The 12154-nt window shown below is 43.2% G+C and overlaps 1 protein-coding gene across 4 annotated transcripts in view; it reads right to left on the minus strand.

The window, feature by feature from the left end:
* Runx1t1 (RUNX1 partner transcriptional co-repressor 1) overlaps window positions 1–12154 on the minus strand; it is a 145698-nt gene that overhangs the window by 52095 nt on the left and 81449 nt on the right. For all 4 annotated transcript variants that reach the window (XM_075966940.1, XM_075966936.1, XM_075966937.1 and 1 more), the window contains 2 exons: window positions 4858–4995; window positions 2576–2817 (listed from right to left, as the gene is read on the minus strand). In XM_075966940.1, coding sequence (XP_075823055.1) covers window positions 2576–2817; window positions 4858–4995 — 380 coding nt within the window. The remainder of the gene's footprint in view (window positions 1–2575; window positions 2818–4857; window positions 4996–12154) is intronic.

A 12154-nucleotide genomic window follows, 5' to 3' on the forward strand; every position in this document is an offset into this window, starting at 1 on the left:
ACTTTGCAGCTCCTTGGTTTACTGACGTGCTTGAAGGCCTATATATCACACAAATTAAAAAATAAAAATAAAGAGCTGGGCATGTTGCTCACATTACTGATCCCAGCATGTGGCAGGAAGAGGCAGGTAGATCTCTGTGAGTTCAAGGCCAGCCTGTGAACAACCAATGCTATAGAGAGACCCTATATCAAAAAAATGAAGAAGGGGAAGGAAGAAGGGAGAGGGGAAAGGGAAAGGAGGGGAAGCGAGGAAACAATAAATGTAGAGGAGGATGTAAGAAACTGACCTAGGACATCAAGTTCAGGGATGCATGTCTACTTCTACAAAAGGCACCTTCTGTCCTGGGGACAGAGGAGCTGGCAGACTGGGAAAAAGGACATTCTTCCTTTTTTAAATGCGGAAGCTATTAAATGCAGGCAGTGATGATCCAAGGCCTGTGTTTGGTCGTGTTTTGCCCATGGTCACTCCACATAATTACAATAAGTCATCTAGGGGACGCTTGTCAGCTCCACTTCAGGCCTGGAGGGAAGGGCTACTTAATCAGGGGACCCCATGGCTCAGTACTGGGGCCACAGCCTTCCTAAGGACTAAGGAATTGTTCGTATCAAAAAACCACAATTAAGATAAAATGACTTGAAGGTAAGGAGTTAAAAGAGGACATATACTCTCATTTCCGCTTTGATAATATACAGAATACAGTGGAATATGCCAGGACAAATAATTTACTTTCAAAATAATAATTTAAATAATTCTACCTACAGTAAAGAGTTTAAGCCTGGTAGTGGTGGCGCACGCCTTTAATCCCAGCACTAAGAAGACAGAGACAGGCAGATCTCTGTGAGTTCGAGGTCAGTCTCGTCTACAGAACTAGTTCCAAGACAGCTAGTGCTGTTACACAGAGAAACCCTGTCTTGAAAAGCATACGTACATACATACATACATACATAATAGATAAAAAGAATTAGTTTAAGATTATTTAAAAAATAAAACTAAAAGGGCCTACAAGCTCTGTAATCCTAGAACTCAGGAAGTTGAGAAAGGAGGAGCAGACTCTGCAGCCCTCATATGCTACAGAACAGACTCAATTAGTCGTTACTAGACAGTACCAGGTGGGAGAGAAATGGACTACTCTCTAATGACTACAGGTTTCAGCTGAGAAAATGGAACGACTCCAGACGGCTGAGGGTGTAGGTCAGGAAAAGGACACTTGCTGAGCATGTGTGGGACCCTGGTTTTCATGCCCAGTGCCCCCCAACACACACACACAAACACAAACACACACACAGAGGAATGTGTGTATGAATGAACCCACGTGCGCACACACACATACACGCGCACACACACAGAGGCATGTGTGTATGAATGAATACACACACACATCACATATACACACACATATACACATCACACACACACATATACACACACATACAGAGGCATATGTGTATGAATGAACACACACACACATCACATATACACACACATATACACAACACACACACATATACACACACATACAGAGGCATGTGTGTATGAATGAACCCACACACACACACACATCACATATACACACACATACACATCACACACACATATACACACACATACAGAGGCATGTGTGTATGAATGAACCCCCCCCACATCACATATACACACACATATACACATCACACACATATACACACACATACAGAGGCATGTGTGTATGAATGAACCCACACACACACATCACATATACACACACATATACATCACACACACACATATACACACAAAAACAGAGGCATGTGTGTATGAATGAACCCACACACACACATGCCTGCTTTCTCACTCACTCCCCCCTTTCTCTCTTTCTCTGTCTGAACACACAGCAGCTCTGGGTCTGGAGATGCATCAGGGGTACCAACTATACAATATGTCTGTATTTGTAATGCCAGTGAATGGTACAGTAAAAAAATGGTAAATTTTACGTCTGTTTCGCAATGAAATCTTTAATGCACTTAGTCTTAAGAATGAAACTACAGGAAAGAAGAATGTATTACTTGTCATAAATTCTTGTTCATCTAAGCCAGTAGTAAAGTTCTTAAAGCAAGGACATTAAAATAAGCATTCAATTGGATTAAGTGACTCATTAACATAACAAACCACTCTGTTACTGTAGATAGCCCTTAACCATGCCAGGAGACTATGCTTATGAGAAGAATCTACAAACACATGTACATATTGTATAAACACACACATATATATGTCTATATACATATCCATGTAATACATAGCATATAAACACATCTATGCACACATATGCAAACACACCCATGTACTTATGAGCAAGTCAACAACTGCCTGTATCCCTATATAGTTATCAGTCCAACAGTAATATTGACTATGGTAGAGTCCATTCAGAATGCAGACCTGAAAAACCCTTTACTGTAGAATCAGAAAGACTTGCTCAATACCTGAAAACATAGAAACTGCTGTGGGGTTGGGGCATCTACTTTTCCTGCCTTACCCGCCCCACTCCCAAGGCACACACGGCCTCTTGTCCCAGAAAACAGACTTCTTTCTGTGTTCTTACCACCAGTCCTAGTACGAGGGTGCGAACTCGTTCTCCAATCTCCGGTGAAATGTCATTGCCAAACTGCTGCAGGGTAGTAAGAAATCGTTTCAGCTTGCTGAGTTGCCTAGCACCACAGGCTGGGGGCAGCTGTTGATTAGCCAGAGAAGAGGAAGAGGAAGAGGAAGGCCCGTTGCTAAAGCCATTGGGCGGCGAGGGGGCGCCATTCAAGGCCGTAGGTGAATGGCTCGTGCCATTCGTTACTGTCAAGGGCATAAAACCAAAAGGAGAAAAGTAAATCAGTGTACAAGGAGAAGGAATGAGGGAACTGCCACTAAGGGTCCTTGTCCTGAAATCTAGTGGTTGTGTGTTTTCAAAAATATTGGGACACTTGGCAAAATGCTTGGCCATCAGGGAATCCCTGGCCTGGGGAACTCTGTCAGCTCAGGTCTTCTGCTCACAGTGAGGGGCAGCCTGCTGCACAGAAGCTGATAATAAATGGAGCCTGCTGCCGCACGGAGCCACCCCTGCCTCCCTTGTGCACATATGCCAGCCACCTGAAACGCTTCAAACATAGCACAAACAGCTTTGGAAGTCAGGCTTTTGTCACAGGCTTACATCAATAGAACAGGACGGTTTCTCCCCAAACCGGTCCCCGAGAGAAAGTGTACATTTGGTGGGGACTAAATTTATCATTGAGCATTCTTAATCATGTTTTGTACACACAACTGACAGCTGTGTTTATAGGAAGAGGACTTTCAAGTTTTAACCTTATACCACCCAATTAGACGGCTATTTTCTTTCCCTCGTATTTCTTAACCATTCATTTAGGGGGAAATGTTAAGTTTTACATAGGAAGACAGAATGGGTTGGGATTTACTAAGGAGCTATTTTAAGGATGGGAAAGGGGACAACTCAAACTAACCCAACGCATGGATTAGAAATTAATTTACTAAATTCCTTCCTGAACAACTTATTTGAATATCAAGATGATGGCCTTACTTGAACATATTTGAACATCAAGATGACGGTATGTAAGAACGAGCATGGAAGTGGAGGTGTGCGTGTGCTGTGGCATATTCCTGGTATCCCAGCAATTGGGAGATTAGGCAAGAGGATAAAAAGTTCAATGTTATCTTTGACTATAATATAGCAAGTCTGAGGGCAGCATGGGCTACACAGGAGACCCTTTCTCAAAAGCAAAAGCAGAACAGAGAATTAAATGTTCTTTAATCTCAACGAGGAACAAAGTTACCTATCAACGCTAGCTCATTGGGCCTTGTCAGAGGAGACAGACACGGTCACCATGACTTTGGATAACAAACCATTGGATGACAGGTCACAACCTTCCACCCCGTACACATTTGGAAGGCTCTTTTGAAGGGCAGCGGGGTCCTGCAGGAAGGTGTGGGACATGTATCATTAGAGACTCATGGATTTATTTTTGCCTATTAGATATTTTTCATTCATATGATTTCATGGCACATGGTCCATTAATAGTATCATGGAGAACAGATAAACACTGCTTAGCCTCACAAAGCTTTGATGTCACTTTTAACCAGAACCGTGGGACTGATTAAATCCATCCTACCGAGTACCTCCGCTAGAATGGGGAAGTTAGTTGGTGGTCAGAATTTACAGTCCCTTTCTGGAATGCTGCAGGAGGAAGGACACCCCAATGACTCGACTCAGAGAACAGGACCTGAGCTGAATGCAAATGGAATAGGTTTGGATAAAAGCCCGGCAGGTTCGTGACAAAAATCATGCTGTTGAATTCAGGAAGTTTCTATAGGTAACTGTTGCACCAAGCAATGGCCTTTTTAAGGTTCAGAATGTGAGCTCTTTTTATTTTAACATTATTTCTAGCTATTTGACATAAAAGAAAGCAAGGTAGAAGTAACTAGAAATAATTATAGCATATTTTTTGTGTTCTAAGTGAAACTGAACAACCAAAATAAAGAGCTAGCTCTACATTAACATGAATTAAAAATCATAGGCCTAACCAGAGCAAGAGAACAAATGTAATATTATTCATTTGCTCAAATTGTCACAGATTATAATGTTAAAGAAATAATATAAAGGCAGGCAAATATGCACAGTTGTGCCAATTACACCTAAAACATGACCCTTTTGTTTGGGTTCAATAACCATTACCTACTGGCACACTTTCAAGGTTTTTGCACTCGATTTTGCATAAAGCATTGATACGGGATTTTATTTTTCCTTGATTGTTTTCTACGTGCAGAAAACTTTCAATTGAACCTTCAAAACCGAAAACTTCAGTTCACAAGCTGAGTACTTACACGTGGTCGGGGTAAATGAGCTGGTTCTTGGTGCTCCTTGAGTCGTTGGGGGAGGCGGCATCGCTGGAGGGGTCAGCCGAGATTGCGTCTTCACATCCACAGGTGAGTCTGGCATTGTGGAGTGCTTCTCAGTCCGATCTGGGAATGCCACCAGAAACACGTTATTTCATCCCTTAACCACCCCACTCGCAAGCGGGGTCTATCTTTTGCAGAGGCACACAAACACAAGAAATTCAGCATTGTCTATCAGTAAAACACACTTATCTATGGAAGTTTAAGGCAGAATTTTTCCCCATCCAAGTCCCACTTGAGAAGGTGTAGCACAGATGGCGGGACCTCATTTGTAACCAGGCTATATAATACCCTATTGTTATTTCTGGCTCGGCAGATGCTACCTTCCTGGTGTTATATGCACCAGCACAACTTCACTCAGAGCCGAAGCCAACATTAGCGAGGAGCAGAAAACAGATGAGGGAGACGGACGTAATGAACCCCTCCTGACAGCTCAGGAGCAACAACTACCGAGTGTCAGTGAAGCAGTCAGGTCCCGGCAGGAACAGGCCCCTTCACAGTGCATTCCTGCAACACCTCCTACCCTGCCTCGCTTGGTTTTCTGGTCGATTAAATGAAACAAGCTATGTTTCCTGGATCTTCAGTTTTATCTGCCCTACATTAAAAACAGAGAAACGCTCTGTCCACAATGAAGTTGAGCTGTTCTTTATATAGAATGTGTGAATTTATGTCCTGCTACATGCTTGAGACCAACACTCCACTTAATAATGTTAGTATATGAAGCCCCCAAGAAAAGCTGATAAACATCAAAAGAGGGGCCCTGGACAAACCCGAATACCCAATGGTGGCCACTTATAAGCCCAAGTTGTTCTCACACAAGTCTACTCCCCCTCTTGCCCATGTATAATCGCTGTTTGATACAGGGTTTCACTCTACAGTCTAGGCTGGCCTGGGAACTCTGCATGTAGGCCAGGCTGGCCTGGGAACTCTGCATGTAGGCCAGCCTGGCCTCAAACCTGCATCATCCTCCTGCTTCAGGCCCCCAGGAATGGATGGCAGTGTGGACGTGGGGCTTCTAAGTGTATTTTTCCCTTGACATTTCCACCTATTTCTAATATAATTTTCAAGGCAATAGAGTTCTTGCTAAAAATGAAATGGTTTCTTGTTTGTTTCTTTGGATCCAATTTTATACAAACACATGACAGATACTTCAGAAAACGTTTTTGAAGAATTTCTACAACTTTAGACACAAAATTCTACCCTTGTACTCTTTTCAAAGTGTAAAATTACACACTATTCAGAGCAGGGTTTTTAAACTATTATGACAATTATAACAAGTAACTCTCAATTTACTTAAAAGTCAAATACTAAGAGAGCTGGTGAGATGGCTCAGTGGTTAAGGGGACTTATTGGATCCAGTTCCCAGCACCTACATGGTGGCTCACAATCATCTGTAACTCCAGTTCCAAAGGATCCAGTGCCCTTATCTGTATTCCTAGGGATTGTGCACACATGGTACACATCCATACATCAGGGACATACACACACACATACATGTAAAATTAAAATAAACGAGTATTTTAAAGTCAATTATTAAATGAAAATGTAAACCCGCAGATCACTACTTTTAAAATCCCAAACCTAAGCACTCGGGAGGCAGAGGCAGGCAGATCTCTGAATTCCAAGTCAGCCTGTCTAGTTCCCGGATAGCTAGGGCTATTGTACAGAGAAACCCTGTCTAAAACAAACAAACAAATAAACAAACAAAAAAAACCCAAACCTAGTTCATCTTTCTTCAAAGCAACGTGTTGAGGCAGATTTCAAGGCACAGATTTGTAATCCCTGCAGGTGGGAGGTGAAGGCAAGGGGATCAGGAGTTCAAGGGCACCTTGAAACACCTAAGACTACAGCTCAAACAAACAAAAGCAATTTCCTACCCAAGTTGAGAGGCCCGCGCCAGGAATCCCGGGACTTGAGAGGCAGAGGCAGGAGAAGTGATTGAAATCGGAGGTTGTCCTGTCCTATACAGACGCCTAAACTCCTGAGAATTACTAAGACCCTGTCAAAAAAAAAATCATAGTCTGTGGGGAAGCAATATAATAGAGCATTTTAAAATTTGAACTGATGTTGATACGATATTAGGGATGATGTAATAAAATCAACATCAATGTAATAAGTGCATTTTGCCTCATGACAGAGCCAGCAGTGTCTGGCGCTGTTCCTCACTCTCTACCACTGGCTTCACCCTGAGTCACTCTAGGGCAAGAGAAGTGTCCCCAGGGAAATGTCAGGAGGGACGCAAGCACAACTTGCTGGACTTTACCTTACTGTGGAAAAAAAAGTCTTCATACTGCTACCCCAGAGTCCTTAACAGCCAGCACCGTAATCACTTATTTTAGAAAAATAAATAAGTTAGGCAGGCTTCCAACTGCTCCCTAATAAACCCACCGCACACTCCACTCTCCTCAACCAACCTTGGCAAGAACAGAATGAATAGCTCTCTGCTTGTGCTGCAGCGGAGGGAAGAGGTACAGCAGCGAACACAGTCTCCCTAAATAAAGGCAAATAGTCCTGTCATGCCAAGAAAGGAGGGAGAGGAAGAGGCTTGCCAGAGTCTGCTGGGAGATAACAGTGGGAACTGCTGGTCCATCTGGCTTTCATTCGGCTAACACTCACAGGGAACCAGGAGGGAAGACAGGCCAGATACACAGACTTGGAGCACGCACGTGGTTTCACAGACAGAGAGAGGAAGAGCAGAGGGGGAAGGGGAAATGGGAGGAAGTGGGAGGAAAGCAATAGAAGTAAAAGGAAGAAACTGGGAAAGAACAGAACAAGAAGGAAGGCCCCAAAGGGAGAGATGCCCTGGGAAGATTTGCTTACCTCTAACTGACGACCTCCTCAGCCCACCTCAGATAGCAATACCTAAACTGATATGGCTCAACCACTCCTCTGTACTTTTAAGTACTTCTACCAAGGAAAAAGGAGATACAGTATAAAGCACACAGAGAGCTTCCTCTTCAAACTTAAGATTTAGATCTCTGCACAAGGCAATCTTTGTATCGCGATCTCTGTCCATTTCTGGAAAGATGACAGATCCCCTCATGGCTTTAACTGGGAACGGTTGTCAACATCAGCCTTGAACCACACACTCAATTTCATCAATACTTTAGGAACAAGAACTACCAATTAACACACGGAAGAATGCCACTAGTTCAAACAGGAATAGATTCATTCTGACCAGATATATGTGCACATGAATATATTTCGGGTTTTGACATTAGCCAAATTCCTGTGACGGTGGACTTCTCTGATCAAATGGTTCCAACCCAGAGGCCCTACAAACGACAACAAAGTGGGACCATATGGAAGCCATTCTGTTCTGCTCTACACAATCCACTCAGAGTAGAGATGGATGAAGAAACCACCGGCCAGGCCGAACCCATGCACACAAAAACATTCTGGAACACGGAGATTTAAGATAAATTCAGACAATATGTTTCAAATATGCAGAGCGCGGCTGCATTTGTTTGGAATTACTCTTTCAGTGTTTTTGAAATCTATATTCTTGAAACCCTTATAGCAACCAGCACCAGAGCAGTGACTTAACCAGAGAAGCATCTTACCCCACTTCAAATTACAGGATACGGTTAAACCAACACGAGGCAACACCGCATCGCGTGCCATTGTTTTAAGCTAATGAGGATTATATTTTCCTGGTAAATCCTTCCTGGTTTATAGTTGCTGGAGGACAATTTGTGATTCCTACTGAAAGAGTGACACAAAATGACACAGGGAGGGGAGGAGAGAAGGAGAGAGAGCGGAAAGTGGGAAATAAAAGATTGAAAAAGAAAACTGTTCAGGCATGGAAGGAAGATGGGTAAAATAAACAAGAGTAGATTTGGCCTCTCTGGTAAGGACTCCCACAACTTCTAGACATGACAGTCTTCCCACTTGGCAAACCCCCAGCACATATGTACCAAAGATGATGGAGCACGGAAAAACTTACAGCGCATAAAAAAGTATTACTGATACCATTTCAATATGGCATGCACTGCCAGGGCCCTCTAGAGGCAATGTTTTCTCTTTCTGTTTTCTTTCTTTCTCTCTTTCTTTCTTTCTTTTTCTTTCTTTCTTTCTTTCTTTCTTTCTTTCTTTCTAGTAGTAAAGGTAGAACATAATCTGACTTGGCGCTTGTCTCATTTACAGTTGGAAGTGTGGTTTAAAAGTATGGAAGACAGGAATTCTACACTAGCCTTGGTTATAAGCCATGCTGGAGAGGATCGACATGAAGGTGATTCTTTTGACCATTAATGGTAAGCGCCCCTCCAGAGCCTTAATTCTGCATAATAAAAATGGAAATGCTATTCCATGTTGCTCTTAGAAAAGTGAGATGGAAATAAATGAGATTATGTGTTTAAAACCCTAGCATATCCTTACACATGTAGGACACCAATACCATCCTGCACTTTTCTATATAGATCTTGCAAATCCATCAAGTCTGAGGATCTGTCAATACAGGAGATGGCTATTGCTACTCCTGGATTCTGTGGAAGATTTTTGTTTGTTTGGGGTCTTTCTTTGTCACTTCCCTCACCTAGAATGCCCTGCCCTTATTTGCCCATTCTTCACTGCCCGTGAGATCTCATATTACACTTTTCCTTAACTGCCCATGCACCACCACATGGCACAGCCTTTGCTTCTCTGTCATGACTTATCCATCTGTCTCTATAAGAAAATGTGTATGTATTACCACACACACACCAACTCATGGAAACAGCAGACACTCCATGGACAACTTTCTCTTTTGAATTATCCCTTAGTCATGCATTTAATAAGCAGGTGTAGGATGGGTGTGGTGGCACATGCCTTTAATTCTAAAACTTGAGAAGCAGAGGCAGGTAGAGCTCTGTGAGTTAGGCCAGCCTGGTCTACAGAGCGAGGTCCAGGCAGCAAGAGCTACAGGAAGACCCTGTCTTAGCAAGATAAAATAAACACACATAACTTCCTGTATTGACACACATAACTTCCTGTATTAGAGACAGTTCAAAGATTCAGTTAGTGTCATACCCGCCATCAATAGCACACAGGGATGGACTAACAATAGTGAACAGATGATCTGGGACATTTTTTTTTGAGATTGTGCTTCAATAGCTCATTGACAATATTTTAAGTAAGAGAGGCATTGACGATGCCCATAAGTGGGTAAAAGTGCTTTCCACCAAGCCAGGCGGCCTGAGCTGGGTCTCTGAGCCATATGATAGAACGAGAGATTGATTTCTGTAAATTGTCCTCTGACCTCCCCAAGTACCATGGTATTTGCACACACACACACACATACACACAAATAAATGAATCAAATGCAGTTTCAGAGAAATGCAGATTTTATTTGTTTTTTTTTTTTTTTTTAACACAGCGTCTCTTGTACTTCAGGCCTACCCCGAACCCACTAAGCACTGAAGGTGATCTTTACTCTCCATCCTCCCATCTCTGCCTAGAGGACGCAGGCTGGGAGAAGAAGTGTGTGCCGCTGTGCCTGTTCAGAAACACATTTAAGGCCAAGCATAGAGTCGCACACCTGTAAGCCCAGCAGCCCCGAGATCAAGGCAGGAAGAACACTGTGAGCTTCCTGCTAGAAGAGCTACACAGTGAGATTCTATCTTTAACACAAACCAAAGACAAGAGAGCAGAGGGAGGGAATGGTGAGGAAATATAGAGCCCCTCGCCTACCCACACAATACACAGCTGGGTAGCAACGTGGCCTGGGCAATGTCTTCATCACATGGATGACAGCTACCAGTTGCTGCTGTGGTTTAGCAGCCCACACATCACCAGCCCAGTAAAGGGATCAAATAATTAAATGTTCAAAGACAACCCAAGTTGGGGGACATCCGCAATATTGTAAGCTTATGAAGATCTGAAATTAAGTTCGACTTGGTCACCAGTTTTCCATACTATAGCATAAGTGTGAGTCCATTTCACCTTTCGTCATACATGCACCAGTCTAAATGTCACCCAAAACTCATTTGGGGTTTTATTTTGTTTTTGAGACAAGGTTTCGCTATATTATCTCAGCCTGGCTTCAAACTCAAGCTCCTGCCTCAGCTTTGAAGAATATCAAAGGGATAGACATGTATCTCCGTGCAGCCCAAATTTCATGTGTTGCTAGTGATGTCACCTTGGGAGGTGGGGACTTTAGGAAGTGCTTAGGTGATGAAAACTCTGCCTTCATTATAAAAGTGCTAAAGAGACAGATATGCTGGCTGTCATCCCAGTCCGTAGGGAGGCTAAGGCAAAAGGATTACAAATTATGGTCAGCCTAGACAGTGTAAGGAGACCATCTCTCAAAATATTAAAAACAGGGGCCTGGTGGTGGTGACGCAGGCTTTTAATCCCAGCACTTGGGAGGCAGAGGCAGGCAAATCTCAGTGAGTTTGCTGAGGCCAGCCTGGTCTACAGAATAAGTTCCAGGATAGCCATGACTGTTACACAGTGAAACCCTGTCTCGAAAAATCAAAAACAAAACAAAACATAATAAAAATGGGTGGTGGATGGAGCACAGTTAGGCAGATGCGTGCCCAGTACCCACAAAAGCATTTTTCCATCCTTGTTGCGGGAGGTCTTTCTGCTCCTCCAGCCAATAGCCGCTGAGATACCAGCCCACTGGGGCGTGGTCTCTCTCCCTTTAAAAAAGCGGCTACTTCCCTTCTCACTCTCTTTGCTTCCTGCTCTAGACTTCTTCCTGATTGCATAGAGGGCTGTTGTCTGGGACGGTGATCTGTAAGTTTTTTCCCCTTTAAATAAATACCACCCTTATTAATCATAATTCCAAACTGGTGTGGCATTGTTTGTGACTTATGCCTTCACATCCTGTGTGGCAAATATTAAGAAAGCGCCAAGATAGCATCAGGGGAGGTTGAAGAAAGAACTGCAGTCTTCTTGGTCCACCATGTGAGGACAGACAAGCCCAGCAATGAGCGCCACACTGAAAATGCAGACAGGGCCATCACCTCCACACTCCAGCCCTGGGAGGAACCAATTCCCATTTTTATAAATTACCGCTCTAAGGTATCACTTGCTATAGCAACATGAACAAACGAAGAAATCAGGTGCCATAAATATTTCTGAAACATGAATGGATCTCATCTTTTCTCTGACTGTATGACCTCATAGAACTGGACAAAATGATACTTGTCTGTAGTTCCGGCATTCAGAAGCCTGAGGCAGGAGGATGATAAATCCAAGACTAGACTGGGCTATAATAAGAGAGTCTGTCATTGTCTTCCTC

The sequence above is a fragment of the Microtus pennsylvanicus genome, chromosome 3 (genome assembly GCF_037038515.1).
Source record: "Microtus pennsylvanicus isolate mMicPen1 chromosome 3, mMicPen1.hap1, whole genome shotgun sequence".
Taxonomy (NCBI): domain Eukaryota; kingdom Metazoa; phylum Chordata; class Mammalia; order Rodentia; family Cricetidae; genus Microtus; species Microtus pennsylvanicus.